The sequence below is a fragment of the Amphiura filiformis genome, chromosome 2 (assembly GCF_039555335.1).
Source record: "Amphiura filiformis chromosome 2, Afil_fr2py, whole genome shotgun sequence".
Classification (NCBI taxonomy): domain Eukaryota; kingdom Metazoa; phylum Echinodermata; class Ophiuroidea; order Amphilepidida; family Amphiuridae; genus Amphiura; species Amphiura filiformis.
The window spans coordinates 55,152,605-55,172,099 of record NC_092629.1 but is presented as its reverse complement, the minus strand read 5'-3'; the positions used below and the strand labels follow the sequence as shown (position 1 = coordinate 55,172,099).

The window sequence follows — 19,495 nt, the reverse complement described above, 5'->3', positions numbered from 1 at the left end:
TCACAATACCTCATAACTTTAGAACCAAGTATGCTAGACCTTTGGTGTTTTCGGTATATGATAGCATAATGTTACTGCAAGTAATAATTATAGTAACTAAATTTTCAAAATTGCCTCCTTTGGCCCCCATGGAGTAGATCATGTCGCATTTAGCAAATTGTAAAATTTGAATTATGTTCTGGTGCGCCAGAACGAAATTACACACAGTGGCCTATGGAGCAGTATAGTACACATAATCATGCATTTAACTCACAAGCGCAAAATAGGAATCAACTGAAATTAATTTTGGAAATAAGCTTTTTTCGTGGTGTCATGAAAATGGGATGCTAGGATCACAAAATACTCCTTTAATGGTGTAAAGTATATATATATTTACTTTACAGCTGCTCAAGAATATACCGTAACCACCCGGTATAAGCCCACCTTCGGCTATAAGCCCACTCCCTATTTTTCAAAATATTCTGGGAACAAGGGTGCATTCAGGTATAAGCCCAGTTACTAAATTTTGGCCAAGTTATTAAATCAAATCAATGCTTTGCTCTCATATTTAAGAACAAAATATAAAAAAATATCACTTGATAATTAACATTCCACACTTATAATTTTAAGAAATTTATGATAGAAATTACTGGTACATTGGGCATATATGCAAATGGGGGATGATTGTTCTTATTTTTAAATTCAAGCACTAGCCTTTCCCCGGTTATAAGCCCACCCCCATTTTTGAAGTGAAATCTGCCATCTATGGGGGTGGGCTTATACCCGAGTGGTTTACGGTAATAACATTATGTCATAAAGTTGATTTATTTTCCTTGTGCGTGTTTCTTTTCTACTTAACTTTCAATGCTGACACAGTTTATTCTCTCTCTCTCTGTCTTTATGTGTGAGATAGACGACTTCTCCCTTTGATGATTTACCATCTCTCTAGCAACATCTTGTCAAATTGACCAATGGAATTGTTTGTCTGTTAATCGTCTGTTAATATGAGCATGAAGCTAAATAGGGTTCTCCTGGAGCTTACAAGGAGAGCTGTGATTGGTCAAAATGATATAGGTGGTGAGTGAGATGATGGTAAATCACCAAGGCGAGGGATTAAGGCATATTTTAGCCGGTATAATAACATAGCATAAATGTGATGCGATCAAGCAAAATCAGTCGGAACTTGGAAATATTAAATTTTCAGTTTCTTATACATGTAGGATATAGTAAATAGCATTTGCAAAGCTGCATTTTGCAGAAAACTCCATTGAAATTGAACAACCAGTTCCAAAGATATGAGCAATTGAAGTGTTTCCATTGCCTTTGTTTGGCCATATCTCAAAATCAATATTTCCGAGTTCTGACTGATTTTGCTTGGTCGCATCACATATGTGACACAATCAAGGGGAATGAGCCGCATCGCTAATAATGATTTTGAGATATTGACAAAGAAAGCGTTAAAATTCTTTTGTTTTATATTGTTTTCAATGGTTGATAAATTGATGTAACGTTGTTAAGAAAAGTCGTATAAACATAGGGTTTTCAGTTACTCAAAGCTCTAAATGTCCTCTATAGAAAAATATGTAAAACTCATTTTCGACCAGGGTCGACATGTGACTCATTCCTCTTGATCATGTCACATATTGTAACCACATGCTATGTACTTTGGAGGTTGCTACATGTATGTAATGTTGAACTTAATTCAAAAACATATCCATTTCTAACCTATTTTCACTCAAACTTCTTATGAAGTCAAAAACATTTGTATTAGTTGCTAAAAAGAACAAGAAACAAAAGAATCTGAAGAACACCTTCTTTCAGTTCCTTGCCAACAACTCAAAAATTAGCAACATTTAATAGGCTCATTCCCCTTGACTGTGTCACATTTATTGATAATGATAAGTAATGTATATGCTGTGATTTTCTCGAGAGTTTTATTTTCGTGAATTTCGTGAGTGGACATGCAGGCGTGAACAGGCCCGTACGCAGGGGGGTGCAGGGGGTGCAACGCACCCCCCCAAATTTCGAAAAGTATACAAAAAGTCCAAAAATTTCAGAATTTGCGAGCGCAGCGAGCCAAAAAATCAGGGTTTTTATGCTTTTTTTGGACAAAAAAGTCCACATTTTAGGAAGAAAGTCCACTTTTCACAAAATTTGGAAAAAAAAGGTCCACTTTTTCAAAATCAGCACCCCCCCAAATGAAATCCTGCGTACGGGCCTGGGCTAGGGTGCATCAGATGCCCCTCATGTCAATGGATTCATCTGTCCCTAGTCTTAAAATGTTCCTATTGTCACAAAACTAACATGTGCCAAGTTTGAATTAATTCGGAGGTCGTCCTGAGGGGCCACCGAGAGCCTAAAGTTACAATGTGTGTTCCTATGTAGTAAAGTTCGTTGACCCCTGTACAATTCCAATTAGAAGCCGATCGAACAATTTAAAGTAGCTGGCATATCAAAACCGTTTGGATTTAGAAGCTCAAATCTTGGGAGCTAAGCGTACTGATAATCATCTTTGAATCTGTGATGAAAATCCATCTCCAAAGAAATGACCGTGTGTTTTATTGTCAAAAGCGCCCCCACAGTCCATATTCTTGGGAAAATCTATAATTTCTGTCTTAATCAAGTGCTATAATACTTTATTTCACACTGAAAGTTGTTAATATGTATTATATATTGATCTAAAGTTCAGAAAATCTGCTTTGTAAAAGTGTAATGACAACCAGGACATCAACATTTGTAAAATTTGAGGTAAAAATTACCACAAAATGCCTATTTCACTGAAATTTTGTATCGAGGGCGCTTGTGCCAATTCCACACATGCTCATTTTGTTGGTGATTAATTTTTATCACCGATTCGAAGATGATTATCAGTACTATAAGCGCAAAAGATTTGAGCTTCTAAGTCCTAAGGGTTTTGATATGGCAGCTACTTTAAATTGTTCGATCGGCTTCTAATTGGAATTGTACAGGGGTCAACGAACTTTACTACATAGGAGCACACATTGTAACTTTAGGCTCTCGGTGGCCCCCCAGGACGACCTCCGAATTAATTCAAACTTGGCACATGTTAGTTTTGTGACAATAGGAACATTTTAAGACTAGGGACAGATGAATCCATTGACATGAGGGGCATCTGATGCACCCTAGCCTGGGCGTGAAAATAACAACATGCAATAATACAGTTACTTTACACTTACATATAAGTTACATTTAAATTTCTGTGAAATAAACAACTCACACAATTTCTAAAAATACCAAAATTGCGAAAATATAACAGCATACACAGTAGTGTAAGACTGAGAGCTATTGGGAGCAAATGCCGTTTTCTTTTTACTTACACTAGCAGACTACATGCCCATCTATCAGGGCACAGTTCTTTAACCCCAATACATTTGTACACTCAGCGAATGACCTTTGAATATTTGAGTACAAAAATGCACACTCTGCAACTTGAGGTCATATTTTGCACTATGATTGTTTAATTGAGGTTATCGAACTATGCCATATGGATGAGGCCATTAGTGTCCATAGTGTTAATGGAATGTACAGTAAAGAGATGTTGCAGCTTTTCTTGTGAGCTCCAGGAGATCCTATTTTAACTATTTAGCTGCCATGCTCATAATGTATAAATGTTTGTGTCTGTATGAAGTTGTGTCTTTGCAATTGGTCTATCCTTTATGTATATAGCCTTCATGAAATTAACCTGTTTTCAAGGCTAGGGGAAAAGAATCACACATGCATGATATGTATTGCACACTGGAACATTTCTTATGTAAAATACCCCAGGGGCGGATCCAAAAATTTTAAATAGGGGGGCGCGGAGCCACCGCCCCCGCCGCAGCGGCTCATCAGCGCTCACACAAAGTCAGGCTCCACTCTGCAAAAATACACAGAGTCAGGCGCCGATCTGCAAAAAATAGAGGGGGCACGCGCGAATCCGCCCCTGTACCCGGGAGGGGGTCTTAACTTTGGTTTGGGTGGGATGTGCGGCAGGGACTCTGATAAAACTACTTGACTTTTAAACCAAATTTGATGAAAAACAGACCCAATACAAATTTTCGCAAAATAAAGTTGGCTAAAAACGTTGCCAAATTTGCAATTTTCGAGAAGATCTTAAACCTAATTTTCATGCCATTGAGGGCCATCAATAAACCAAAATGGCTTTTTTGCATGAGTCTAAACCTCATAACTAAAAGCTACATTCCTCTCAGGTCTCAACTAAATGGCTGGAAATGCATATCCTGAATCTGCCACATATATCCCAGTATCCTCATTTGCAAAAAGACCCCCCCCCCCTGTAAAATAATATGTCAAGACTTCATAATTATGCAGCTTTATTCTGTATAATCCCTGTATTGATACTAGGCTAACTCTGTATAGGCTTACATGAAGGCAGTGGGCTAGTCCAGTTGTGAATGTAAAATTCAAATGGTTATAAAAATTGGAAGTATTATGTGCATGGATGTCAAGAGTTCGATAAAGAATTGGATGGATTGAGCATGACATGAATATATCTCAGTGGTCAGGCAAGAGTTTTCAAATATCGTGTGAGGCATTGAAAACTCTAGATAGCGAGACTGATAAATTCATGTAGCAAGAGAAAAATCCATCCAATTTTATCATTATTATGTTTTCAGAATAATTAGCATTCAGAAATATGCAAATGCAGCTACTGGTGTCCAAGTGATTTTACTTTGGACAGCTAGGTTAAGTACTAAGGAATAGGATCTGAAAACATAATAATGAGGTGTGTCGGACCAAATGCACTCTGTTTATAACTTTTTACTTAAAACCTCTATTGTGTGATGTTAATTATTTCTTTTTGTGCATTATTTTGTGTTTACCTCGTAGTATATAGGAGTTACCACACATATTATTTTGCATGTAACCTTATAATACTATTACAATTTTAGAGGATTGTTGTGTGAGTTATAGTGTGACTAACATGTAAAATAACTAAATACTAGTAGGTGGTATTCAAACAAATTGGAAACAAAGATGATAATCTGATTGTGTTTCCAAATGAAGAATTCGCATGCAAAATCCAATAGGTGCTACTTTGATCATATAATTAACGGAATGTTAAACCTCAAACGTCTACAATTCAGCAAAACGTCTAGTATTGGAAATAAGATGTGTATGTTTTAACTGATACTGGACCAAATTTTGGACACAATTATAGACATATTCATGGACTGCTAGCTCCCAAATCCAAATTTCTTGACCAGCCCAAATGTTTTGTTTTGGATTTTTTCTGAAGACCACTAATTATTATTTAATTTATTGTTGTACAAATATGTAAAATTACTATTCAAATATTACTATTTAAACATACACCGAATTGAAATCCTTGCTCATTGTTTGTGAGCAATTCACTGAACTGGAAAATTGTTTCTTTTCACTAATTTATAAGAACTACCAATTGCAATATTTGCTTTTTATTCCAGAACCACCCATGTGTAAAATGCACCCAATGCTGTTTTGGGCTTAGTGTCTAATATTCAGTCTATTTTACTGTTTACAGTGGCGTACCGTGGCCGCCCCAACCCCGGGGGGCTGAAGAAAATTCAATTTTGCCGCCCCTTCCTCAACCGCCCAAAAAGGTTGACCCAATTTTTTTCTCGGTCGTTTGAAAAAGTGAAGAAAAAAAAAAAAAAAGGGTTTCAGGCGCTAGCGCCCTAAAAGCACTCATTTTGTTGTATAGTACCATTTTTTTTTTAAATGTTTATGCTTTATCAAATTTGTCCGCCCTTTTTATTTACTAATTCTTTTTTGCCGCCCATTCGTTTTTTGCCGCCCCTGTTTTTGCCGCCCTTCTTCTTCCTTCCGCCGCCTTTATTTTGGCCGCCCCTGCTTTTACCCGGGGACTGGCGCCCCCAAAATCTGCCGCATGGTCTACCTTTGAGGTATTAGTGTTCAAAATGTGGTCTAAATTTGTGTCTATATACAGTAGTTAATCCCTCATTGTTACTGCCAAACCAATTTTAGACGTTTTTCTGAATTATAGACACTTTAAGTTTTCCAGTGAAATATATTTACTGACCTGACAGTTTTCGGCCATCTTGGTCGAAGGCAATCATCAGAGAGATATAGCAAGTTCATAGGACCAGTGTCAATGTGATGGTGGCATTGGGCAGACTTTATTGGTGGTGCTAAAACTCAAAAAGTTTTGATTTAATGGCTTTTGCAATTTGAACTCTTCAAATGTATACATGTATGTTGTAATTTTTTACATAACATAGCATTTAAATATGTTAATTTTACCAATACTGGCAACCAAGGGAGAACAGTGCCAGTGCATTGATTGGTCACCCCAGGTTAAATAAGAAATAAATAAAAAAATAAATAAAATACTCAACAGTAAAAATGTCATGATAAAAGAAAAAAAGTTGAATGCAATGTATTTCTGACATGTACTGAAAATTGTGCAAAGGGTTTTGGCTAAAATATCGGCAAACATGTATTAGGCCAGCTGTTTCAGAAAGTTAAACTTTTTGCACTCTGTTTTTATTTTTTATATATTTCTTTTGACTGGGATAAATGTGACGTGTCATGTCAAAAGGAGACACTTTTGGGCAGGATCGTAAATGGAGAAATAGCCAAAAATCTGCCGGTGGGTAATTTTTTCACAATTTGGGTTTGTTGCAAATTTGTGATTTTATTAATGTTAAAAATGTTGTCTGATAGTTTCAGACCGGAATATAATTGTCATCTTGTATTTTTTGAGACATTTTTCAAGTTAATTCCTACTCTCAACATTGTCAATAATATTTTTAAAGGCCGATATCTCAATTTCCAATTTTATAATACCATAACTTCCGAACTCAATATCTTTGCTTAGGATTGTCCGATTTCATTGGGGAAAACGGCGTTGTGGAGCAAAATATCTATATAAGATGTAAAAACCTCAAAATTCATAACCTGCCCAAAAGTGTCTCCTTTTGACATGACACGTCACAAATGTTAGCTGTTTTATTTTTATGATGTGTGTGTTTTTATATAGCATGGTGTGTTTTTTTTATTTAGAAAAATGGTTTAATGTTGTGAGAGTTCTGAATGTTGACTGCTTAGCCCTAGAAGTGGGTAAGTGCAAGTAGCTGCCCTGTGAACAATTGGCAATTCCCACACAGTAAATTGAACTCATCTTATACATAGCATCTACACATGGCAGCTATTTCACATACCCACTTCTGGTACTTAGCAGTCGATGTGTACAGCTGGGAATGATGGTGCAATGTAATTCATTTAGAATAATGTATTTATTAGAGCAATATTATTATCTTTCAAACCAATGGTTTATACATGTAGATCTGAGTTAACTGATGATTACATTAACCCCCTGGACACTACTGTTCATCTAACAGCATTTCTGATTGGTTGATAACTTGAAATGCTCATTTCAATTGCCAATTATGACTAGGCTTTAAACTATTTATGGTCAAACTTGCATTTGCATATAGCCTTAATACCCTCCTTGATTGGTTCAAAATTGGATACAGTATTCATTTTGGCCAATCGGCAGGTAGTTCTCATGGGGTTAAGGACACCCTGTGACCCTCTGTTGTTCCACACAAGGCAAAAATATAAACACAGCATGTATGGCAGACCACGTAAAATCTTTTCAAAACCCAACTTGCAAAAACCTTTTACATTGTATGTAGCCCGGGGGCACATCATACATTTTTGGTGGGTATGTTCCCCTGGAATTTTGAGGTGGTCTTTGGGAGCTGATGGTGTATCGGCAAAGGGGGTCTTTTGGAGCTGCGAACAGTCAAAATCGAGGGTCTTTCTTGGCTTTCTGGTTAAAAATCGCCTGGACAAAAAGCAGAAATGTGAGGAATGAGCAATTTAGAGCTGAAATTATCAAAATCAAGGGTCTTTCCGAGCTCAATTTTGATCAAGGGCCAAAAAGGCTCCAAAAAGGAAGTCTTTCCGGGGGAACATACCCGTATGGTCATTTGGCTAAAGAGACCCCTCCCTCCAGAACAATGTTAATTTCCCAGGAATGTAGACATCCATCCAGATTGCAAAATTTCCCAGGATTGAGAGTCCTGAAATCTCCATTTTTTCCAGGCCTGTTTGATAACATTTTTGGTATTAATTGCTGTAAAACCGAAGTTAATAAAAAATTACTTCTTCCATTGTAGATTATAGGGTCATTTTTGTTTTATATCAGACCATCAAAAGGTGTACCTAATATAAACATTAAATGTGTCAACTCATCTATCCTGAATGCTATGAATGAAAGGCACTAAACAAAGTTTGTTGGGTGCTTACTTGGGAGGGGTGTTGATTATTTATGTAAGGAAAAAAAAAACCGCAAGTTTGTTTCCCTATGTGTAGCCTGAAAACAAAATGAGTAATGTTTTTTTATTATTTATTTTCTTTACTTTTAGAGCAGGATTTATGGTAAAATATACCTCAACTCACAATATTTAATGTCAAATCTGTGCAGAATATGTTAGATATGACAAGTTTTTATGAAAATTATAGTTTGATTTATTGAATTCATATAAACAAGATGTATGACAAAAAATTCTTTGAAAAATTGCATTCAATTTATGCTTTAAAATATATACCGTAAACGTTCGCCTAATGGCGCACCTGGGCTCCTTTGCCTTGGGGTAAATTATACATACAAATTGAGAGCTCACTCCTCTAAAAATCCAAAAAAGAATTGATGGTACGTGCCCTTATTTGCTGGTGGGATTTTTTTTTATGGAAGGGCACTTTTAGTTTGTGTCTATAATTCGATCCAGTTATGTCAAGGGAGCCCAAAGCGCCATACCGGGAGCGCCATTAGGCGAAGGTTTACGGTGTTTTAATTTGTCTGGCCATGAAACTGGTTTCCGGTGTTCCTATATTAGTCTATATACTAGTCTTTAAAAGCGGATTTTATTATATTTGCCCTCCTCTCTGTTCCTGCTCCCTCCTCTTCTTCTTATCACCATGGGTTCTCAACCTTCTCTAGACTTTTTGTTGTGCTCCCGCCCAAGGATCTTAGAATCATCCTAATTTATCCGTTTTTAAACACTGGTAGAGATCGAGCATAAGGTACACCGGAATCAATTTTCCCGGGAGAGTGGATCAGATGACCATATCAGTCATACCTGATGGAGTCCTCCGATATCAAGGATGAAATATTGAAAGCAAGTAAAAATTCACTTGGTTTTGTCAAGCAAAAATACCAATTCGTTCATGTTATGATATTTGTTGTGAAATAGACACAAGGATAGTCAACCATGAAATGTTTGCAGGTAATTCCATCATCTCAGCCCAAGCCTATATCATCTCACAAACTTTTTTTTGTGCAATAATTTAAACAATTCTGCAATCAATATGAACAGTAAATGTGACCCATCACATCAAAACCAACCACTTCGCGGCTGGCTTCAGTAGCAGATAACAATTAAAGAAGATGAACAAGTATAAAGAAAATAAAAAGAGATTTGAGCTTGTTTTGCCTCATAAAACATTTTTACTGTATCTGATTTTAACAAGTAAGGTGTCATTTTAAAGCTATAAACCAGCAATTTATCCTAGTGTTTAAATCTCCATTTTCATTTCTGTCGCAAGGTGGTCTGTTTTGATGTGATGGGTCACAAATGTAGTATTTTAATATGAAAATTATACACCCATTAAATGTTTGGAGTTTAAAAAAATGATGAAGATTTATTTATTTACGTACTTGTTATAAAAAGTGACCTTAATATTAATATAATATAATATATAAAAGTGGGTATTTAAAGATGTGCCAAATTCCCAATAAGTGTCCAGTGAAATATTCAGTAGAACACTAGGATCCACAACATGCACATCTATCAGGGCACAGTTCTTAAACCCCATTGAATGACCTTTGACAATTTGGGTACTCGTACTCTGCAACTTGAGGTCAAATTTCGCATGATGATTGTTTAATTGAGGTTATTGAACTATGCCATTGAGGTGAGGCGATTGTGGTCCATAGTGAAATCCAATGAGATTCTCATAAATTGTTTGAGCATACACACTAAGTAAATGGGAGTAGAATAAAGATTCTTATAAAGTGTTGCCAGAATCCTAGCAGATTCTTGCAAGGGGAATCAAAATTCTAACCCTGTATGCATGCGTGTGTGTGCACGCTCTGCACAATTATGTGCGGGATTCGATACTGTGACTAGCAAAAGATGCACCTATATCACTACCGAACTTGAGGCAACCAGTAATGGTCAGCGTGCTCCAATGATGATGAAACAGTATGTTATTATCTTAACCCCATTAGAGAAATATTTCTTTTTGTTACATTATTATCCTAACCCCCTTTAGAGAAACATTTCTTTTTGTTCAAGCCTGTGTATAGTCTGCTTTTGTAAATACAAGCAGCCCATATACTGTAACAATTTGATAATAAGCATTATATATATTATATATGTGCCTATTAACAAGTTGCTTGGACAACAAATTTTTACGGTAGTTTAACTATTTTTCTTTCTTTTTGCAATATCTGGAACACATATTTGTAAATTACAAGAAAAAAACAAACTACCCTAAAAACTTGTACCAGTCCAAGCAACTCGTTAGGCACATAGTATATATGTGATGTGATCAAGCAAAACGAATCAGATGTTGGGAATATTGATTTTGAGATATAGCTAATAATAGTATTCAATTTTCTTTCTTGTATTCTTGTATTTTATCGTATTGTTCTGTCGAGCAACACTAAAATGGTACTCTGGAACCGCAAGTCTAATTATGATGGGGTTTTCAGCAAAATAAAGCTCTAAATATGGCTCATGTAATGTAATTGAAAAGTGAATTTTGATTTTGATTGACATCGGATTCATTTAGCTTGATCACATCACATATACTTATCAAATTTTTACTGCATGTATGTACATAACAACTCTTGAAGAATTACTCTCATATATTGTGTGCTATTTAAATTTGATACCATTTTGTACAGAGGATTGTTGATATATACTTGAAATAAACTTGACAAATTAAGTTATTTATTTCTTTGCTTGTTTTATTATTGCTCAAATCAGTATATATATCTAAATGGTTTTATGGCTTTATTCATAATACTAGCTAGCTAGGTTGAATATAACAATTTCGATACAAATATTTCTTTGAAAAATATATTTTATGTTAGTGTGTGATATAAACCTAATTGCACCAATGAAAAGATGGGGTTATTCATCATGCAAGTTTGAAATTTCATCTTATAAGGGCTTGGTCACCCACCTTTGCACAGTATTTTTTGCTGGGACTGTCTTTTGGAATTTGCAGGAGAGCATTAAAAAGCTCTTCTGGAGCTTTTAAGGAGAGCTGTTTAGAATAGAATGTAAGGAGAGAATGGTCAACCAAGGAGAGCTAAAAATCACTCTTCTATATCAGATTTAAGGAGAGCAGTAGAGAGCAATTGCTCTTGCTCCCCTCAAAAGGTAGTCCCTGTCTTATGAGATTTGAGAGCACATCAGACACACTAGATTACATTCTGAATGCGAGTAATGTCCTGATGATATCAAATTTGATGTTTTTGAAATCCGCGATATAAAACAAATTTTGTGGCATATTAGTAAAAATTGAAAAATTCACACACAAATCTGCACAAAATGATGCATATAATTGGAAATAGACCAAAAAATTAAAAACTGAGAAAACCGTTTCTGGAGCCGATCTTGTCCTTTAGATAAGCTTAATTGCTTACCTATAGATGCTGTATTGATTGAGTTATTGTGTACCTAAATTGTCATTTCAGCGAGAAAATGAACATGGAAATAATTGCCGTTGAAGTATAGTGATCACACTTTGATCGAAGCTCACAGGAGAATGCGAAAACTTTTGCTTTTCTCCTCACATTACGTAACATCAGGTAACTCCACAGTCCCTTGAGAAGTGTGATCGAAATCCATTAATAACTTGATATTAAAATCGGGACGAAAGAACTTGGGGAAAAAAAACAGTTTTATCAGCTAGAACGGAGCCATCCGACCACAATGATCTTGTGAGGTCAGTGCTTCCATAGGTTGCACCAGGCATGCAGATATGAGTAATGAGTTCATTTAAATGAACGGAATCCAAGATTTGAAAGTTGCGGTAAAATCCTTTTACCTTGTCGGTTTCCATTGATGGAAATTTGAAACTCGCATTGGATTATTCTTTTTGTTTTATGCTCTTGGGGGGGATCAAAACATGTTATATTCAACAGCAATTGTCATTATTCATATCAGTGATCATTATGTAATGTCAAATGATGAAGATTTCAATATTTTTTCTGACCACCAAGCAAGGTCCTAATGGCCTACAATGCAAGTTCTCCTTTCAGTGGTAAAGTTAAGATTCAAAATTTCTTGATTGCGAGGTGTTACCAACAGATGTAACCCTTGGGTCTTCCACTTCTTGGTCCCCAAAAACATTGAACTTGTCATGTTTTAATATGGGATTTAAAAGTAAACAATGACCACTGATGTGAATATTAATAATGATATTTTTTATTGATTATCACATGCTTTCTCCTCCAAATTCACGAAACAAGAAGATTACTCCAACGAGAGCTGAAAACATTTCCTTCCATGGCAATAGGATTTTGCTGCAAATTTCAAATCTAGGGTTACTTTCATGTAAATGTACACTACGACATCAACAATGAACATTGGGGCCATTGTCATAATACGCAGAAATAAATTCCACATTTGGCATATGATTAACCATTTGTGACCGTCCACGGTGAATGAGCCATAAATTCCTCCCCGGTCAATTTTGTTTTATTTCGTGTTTAAAAAGAAACATCATAAACTTAAAAATGGTATATCATTTGACTTCAAAGCGATATCCAGAAGCGGGGTTATGGTTTGTTAAACTTTGCTCCTTCAACAAAATTATAGCTTTTACGTTTTTACATGTGTCTCTTTTTCAAACTGTTGGCAATAAATATCAAACAGTCATAATTGGCGGTCATTTCAAATCATCCCCAAGTCAACGAGGTTTAAGAAAGTTCTCTCATTGTTAATTGTTGGTTATGCATACCTGTACAAAATACAATGCCTGGCGATTGTAACCCACCACTTGAACAGGATTTAGCAATATAAGCAAACACAAAGACCAGAGCTATTAAAAGTTCTATAGCCATCTAAGGTAGAAGCTTATTATCCACTTCAACAATAGGATTATCGATGAATATGACCTTCGTACACATTTTACACCGTAACTCAGAATACAATTTAGGGAATTTACGGCTCATTTGTGCTGCCGGGTCACATTTTGGAACAATGGACATTAATTAAGAGGGGGGGGGGTACTTTTTGGTAGATGTTTACATCCCTGTGACCTGCAATGTTTTGATATGATGGGTCACATAGTGAAAGACATACAGCAAAATATACACAAGGAAAAATTTATTACAGTGGCAACTCGTTAACACAAACCCTCTTAACATGAAGTTCCTGATAACAAGAAGTATATGTTCTACATTCCCAAACATACATTTCACATGTTATTAGAACTGGATAACACAAACTCCTGATAACAAGAAGTAAAATTTGAATTCCGCACAACTTCGTGTTAATGAGTCTTCACTGTACTATAGGGCCTACATGTCTATATATTTATTACGACGCCATCCAAATTTTGTGTGTATCAAACTAATGTAGTTATATCAAGAAAATACAATCTTATTGAAGTATTTTGTTCACATGTATAAAAATAAACTTTGAATAAAAAAGTTTCAAACACACATTTTCTGGCAGAATGTACATTGGTCTATTATAGACATACAGTTTGAAAACTTAAAAAATATTTTCTTTTTGTCTTTACTTTACTGTACAAAAGAACACATAGTATTTTTATCTACCAAAAGATGATCAGCTCGAAATAGGCCTGAATTATTTGGTTTTTGTTACTGCATGAGTCAATAAAGTTCCAACTTACGCCTGCGTAAATTCATAAAAGCGCGCATCAGTCACGCAATACGCAAAGCGCAATCGCCAGCCTGCTACGCTAATTAATCAACCCATAATTAATCAAATTTTCAGCCGCATTTTTCATTAACTTGTGGAATACATCTCTTTTGATGTATTCCACAAAGAATGCGGCTCGAAATTTGATTAATTATGGGTTTATTACTCAGAAAATCAAAATTGCAAATGAGAAACATGTAAAAATTACTTAGGCAATTAGCGTAGCAGGCTGACGATATGAAGAGCTTAGTTTCAAAACCCCTTACATCCACTTGAATTAGCGTAGCAGGCTGACGATATGAAGAGCTTAGTTTCAAAACCTGTTACATCCACTTGAGCAATTTTGAAAACACATCAAAAAATCATCAAAAAAATCACTGATATATGGGGAAATCCCCATATATCAGTTTTTGGCGGGATGCTTGGGTAGGATGAGCATCCTAACAAAAACTGCTTTTGCTGAAAACCCCCTTATATCAGTGATTTTTTTGATGATTTTATGATGTGTTCTCAAAATTCCTCAAGTGGATGTAAGGGGTTTTGAAACTAAGCTCTTCATATGTGCTGCGTCCAGCTGTGTGTACTCCATTTTATATCAATCCTCGATTTTATGAGTCCTGCCTATTAGAAGCTGATCAGAGTATAGAGTTTCAAACATTTGATACACGGGAATACAGTATTGAAAGCAGACATCCATTACACGTATATTCAAATAAGAAATATGTACACTACAATGTAAATAAAAGAATTCCAGTACCAATATAATATGGCTATACAGGCATATAATTTGCCTGAACCCTTGGATAACACTATCGGTGCCATGAAGACAAGGCCTACATAAGTAAGCTTAAGCACTGGGTGAAAATGCCATTTTGGAAGGCAACAAAATTTCTGAAAAAACACAATTTTTTTACGAAGCTGGATAAAGTTGTACATTTTAATTACTGTTGCTTCTATTGAACAGCTAGCAATGCATGCTAATTCAATATGTCCCTGTCTGTTCAATAGAAGCAACAGTAATTAAAACGTACAACTTTATCCAGCTTTGAAAAAATACTTGAATTTTTAACTACTTTTCTTATCATTTTTTTTTAAATAGCAGTACTTCTCTGGTTCCAACCTTGAATAACAAGTAATTTAGGGTCTATAACTTTCCTTTTTTAAATTTTTGTACAAAAAACTTCCTTTTTTTTATTGTTGAAAAAATGCAATCGCACCCAAAAAATGCAATTGCAACTGCAAATACCCTGATGACATTTTCCTCCGGTACTTAAGTAAGCTCATATCAATAATACTAATTCCTGAAAAGTGGTATTGCACTACTTGTATTGTAAAATTGAGAAGAAAATATAATACTCTATATGTGTATGTATAGTATTTTACTTTGTGTGAAGGGTTAGGGTTAGTAACCCCCAACCCTAATTACACACATGAAAACAAATGCATGCACATGTACAGTAAATTAGAAATAATGCCAAAAAGAAATAAGCCCAACAAAGTACAGGGTGAGTAAAAAAAAAGTGCAATAGAGAAAAGAATCCACTTTTATTTAAGAACCAAGTTGAACCTTTTAGGTTTTGAAATATTTTATAAATGATAAGTCCATTAGTGACCTTTTGTGAAAAATTAAGGAATTAGCATTTACCGTTTTGTTTTTATGACATATTTTATAGCGATACACAATTTTAATGTTTGTCCAAGAAACATTTAAAATTTGAATGTTAGCCCACACTGTGTAGGGTAGATTTGGAACAACTACCATTTTCTTAACCTCAATGGCATTGTAATAAAATGGAGCACCCAAAGTGTTATTCCCCTTGGTCTTGTTTATATGGAAAAGAAACATTATTTAGTGTTTTTTTCATTTTACCTCTACTTTAAAGATGTTTATTCTCTTTCAAAAACATACAAATTTGTAGGCAGGTTTTTCAAATGTCGAAATGAAATACGCGCAAATTGAAGTGGAGTGAATTACAAAATATCCAGTAAGTTGGACAGATTGGGATTTAAAAAAACTGGAGTTGGAGTCGAGTGAAGTATAAAGGACTTAAAGTAATGTGAAAAGTTTGTTTGAACAGAAAAAAAAAATTAAAATGACGCAATAATCAACATTCTTTAAGTTAAAGTCAGTTTCAGAGCTGGTGCCTTTATCGTGCATTGCGTGTGCTCATTCAAAATACATGGTACCTTGTGGACAAATAATGAAATTGGGTATCGCAGCAAAAGGACTCATAAAAATTAAACAGTAGTTGCGATTCACTTCATTTTTTCACAGAAGGGGACTATGGAGTGTGGCATTTATTGAAATTGTCAATAATTGTAAAGTAAACTTGGTTCTTACATCATTTTACATGAATATCAATTCTTTGCTCTATTGCACTTTTTTTGACTCACCCTGTATAGTACATTTGTGACATCCAACAAAATTGTCCAAGAGCTGTACTTAATTCAGTGGGAGTACAAAAGGCAGTGCTGGTAAATTGTTCTTCTCAGTGTACACAGTACAGTCTTTGAAGGTACAAGGATAGTCCCTCCATAGATACCTCAATGCTACAGGTTTGGCCATAAGACAGTCATATGAGAGCGTAATGGCGTATATGTTGGTTAATGATATGACAGGTAATGGTAGCCAGACATCATTGGCTTGACAGGTGTCTTGAAAAGAACAGCATACCTGATGAAAGAAAGCAATAAAGGAGATCAAATATGATCACTTGAGTGTAAACTCTATAATTATGCAGGGTTTGCGATATCTTTAAATTTCTTTTTTAAATTAAAAAAAATCGATTTATTTGATTTAAATTAGATTTCTTTTTATTAAAATCCTTTTGTTTCTTCATTTTATTTATTACAAGAACAACTCTGTATCAACCGGGGGTGATTACTGGCCAATCAACACCAAACTGAAATGTGTCCTTAGATTATGTTTACTTATAGGCAGTGTCTTAGCTAGCCATGCACCCGTCTGCCCGTCATTTTAGCCGGGGAGTTTGCTCCTAGGACAGGCAAAATTAATGCCTTTGACAGATGCTACATTATTATTGTAGGTATTGAGAAAGGCTATTGACCTTTAGTACACCAGAATTGCAAACCAAAGCTGTATCAACACACATTTGAACTCTTTGAACCCCAAATGGATTGTAGAAGTCTGGTAAATGTTTTGAAAGGTCAAATTAGGACAGGCAATTTTATTCAGATGACGGGCAAACCTCAATTTCTAGCTAAGACCCTGCTTATAGGTTTATGCATTTCACTTGTCGCGAGTGAAATTGTACAAGATATGAAATAATGCTATATTTTTATAACAAAAAAAAGTCACAAAAGTTTTGGAATGCGGCGAATATAAATGCCAACCGCAAGAAAAATAAACATTTTTGAAAGCTCATGCATAGTATGTGGAGTGCATGCCCATGCATGACACACAATTAACACACTCCTGGCATTTATCTAATGTTTGGTCTGATTAGGCTTTTCCATTTAAAATCAACACTACCCCTGTGGAAGATTTAGCTAAAGTCTTCCATGGAGTATGAGTTTTGAATACAAAAGACAATTGGGTAACTTCCATTTGAAATACTAACTCCATTTGTGGAAGATATAAGTGAAGCCATAATACAGGGGAGTATGGCTTTCAAAATGATCAGCCCTGACCAGTTACATTTGAAAAACATACTCCTTCTGTGGAAGATATTTTCCAAAATCTTCCACAGGGGTAGTGTGGATTTCAACTGGAATAGCATCTGGTTCTCACTATTAGCGTAAGCAGAATCCACTAGAAGGTCCCAAAACAAACTTTGGTGCATTATTATTAATTAAAATTTCTTCCAGACTCATAAAGAAAATCATAACTATAATACACGGAATAGGAATGATTATAAAATACCTATCCACAAAATCAACAGTATCTTAACGGTTGGACCAAAAGTTTGAAATACATTGCCAAAAAATGTTAAAATGTCAGCAACCTTAGGTCATTTTAAGTCAAACTTGAAATCTGTTTTTGATATTTATAAGTAGAATTATGTTTATTCATTGATACGGTAACATTTGGTTAATACTACTGAATTTGATATGAATAGTACTTATTATATTTAATTGTATGTATATACCTTTTTATTACATGCCTATGACATTGTGGTAGGGTGTGCGGGTGTGAGTGGAGAAATCAAGTGTATTTTTTCCCTTCAGGTTTTGGTATATTGTATTTTTTTTCTTTCATTTTGTGTATCTGTGTATATATATTTAGGTCCTTCTTCTAAGTGTTTCAGGGGGCACAACATTTTACAGGCTTCTGCTTCTAGTTGTGTCTCCTCCATCTTGTTTTATCATGTTTTGTTATTTGTATGTTTTTTGATGGAAATAAATTTGATTGATTGATTGATTGATTGATTGATTGATTGATTGATTGATTGATTGATCGATCTGCTCCACACCAGGCGCCGACCAACCCCAATTCAAACGTAAATTTACACTACCCTGTTGTGGTTGGGCGTTATATGAATGGTAAATAATCTTACCTCAAAACCACTGGCACCAACAAGCTTAATATGGTCACTGCTGATATTATCATACATGACAAGTATAGTCAGCTGAGACTCATCCACAGTTATCTTGGTTGGAAATGGTCCTTGATATACCAGACTTTCCTCTCCATACGCTATACCTCTTGCTGCAAGTGACAGACGTAGACCAACATCTTGCTTGTCCCTGGGGTGTACTCTGCATGAGAAGGAAAACAATTATGGAATTCCTACATTATATGTTTCAGAAATGGTCCTTGATATACCAGACCTTCCTCTCCATAAGCTATAAATCTCTTGCTGCAAGCGACAGACGTAGACCAACATCTTGTTTGTCCCTGGGGTGTACATGTACTCTGGAAAAGAATGGAAAAAGGTGGTTTGAATTCCTGTTATGTTTTGGAAATGATCCTTGATATACCAGACTTTCCTCTCCATAAGCTATACCTCTTGCTGCAAGTGACAGATGTAGACCAACATCTTGCTTGTCCCTGGGGTGTACTCTGCAAGACAAGGAAAACAATTATGGAATTCCTATGTTATATATTTTGGAAAATGGTCCTTGATAAAATTTTTAAAAAAAAGACCTTCAATGATGGCCCTCTTGCTGCAAGTGATAGACAGAGACCAACATGTTGTTTGTCCCTGGGATGAACTCTGCATGCAAGAGAAGGAAAACGAGATCTGATTGCGTTCGCCTGCGACCGCGAGCATGCACAGCCAGCAGTGACAAATGAGTTATGACCCGAATCTGTGAGAACCGGAAGTGATCCTTAATTACCTTTGACCCCATAAAAATATTACATAGTGCTTAGGATGTCATAAGGAATATTCCTGGTGCATTTCAGCTTAATCGGAACTTATACATGGATTTTGATTTTTTTTTAAATTTATGATTGACCTTTTGACCCCCTTAATGACCTTTGAGCTCAATGAAAATAAAACCCTATGTTCACCGACAAAATGCATTGTTCCAATTTTAATTAAAAAATTCTACTATGTTTAGTTGTCGAGATAAAAATTCTTGAAGTTATTTAGCTAAAAACAGAAAGTGACCCC

General features: G+C 35.4%; 1 protein-coding gene across 3 annotated transcripts in view; it reads right to left on the bottom strand.

Annotated features, from left to right (window-relative positions):
- Window positions 1-14,412: 14,412 nt before the first annotated feature.
- The window catches only part of LOC140146405 (sialate O-acetylesterase-like), a 33,062-nt gene continuing 27,979 nt past the window's right edge, over window positions 14,413-19,495 (bottom strand). For all 3 annotated transcript variants that reach the window (XM_072168243.1, XM_072168244.1, XM_072168245.1), the window contains 2 exons: window positions 18,434-18,635; window positions 14,413-16,590 (listed from right to left, as the gene is read on the bottom strand). In XM_072168243.1, the coding sequence (XP_072024344.1) occupies window positions 16,360-16,590; window positions 18,434-18,635 (433 nt within the window). In that variant the 3' untranslated portion in view covers window positions 14,413-16,359. The remainder of the gene's footprint in view (window positions 16,591-18,433; window positions 18,636-19,495) is intronic.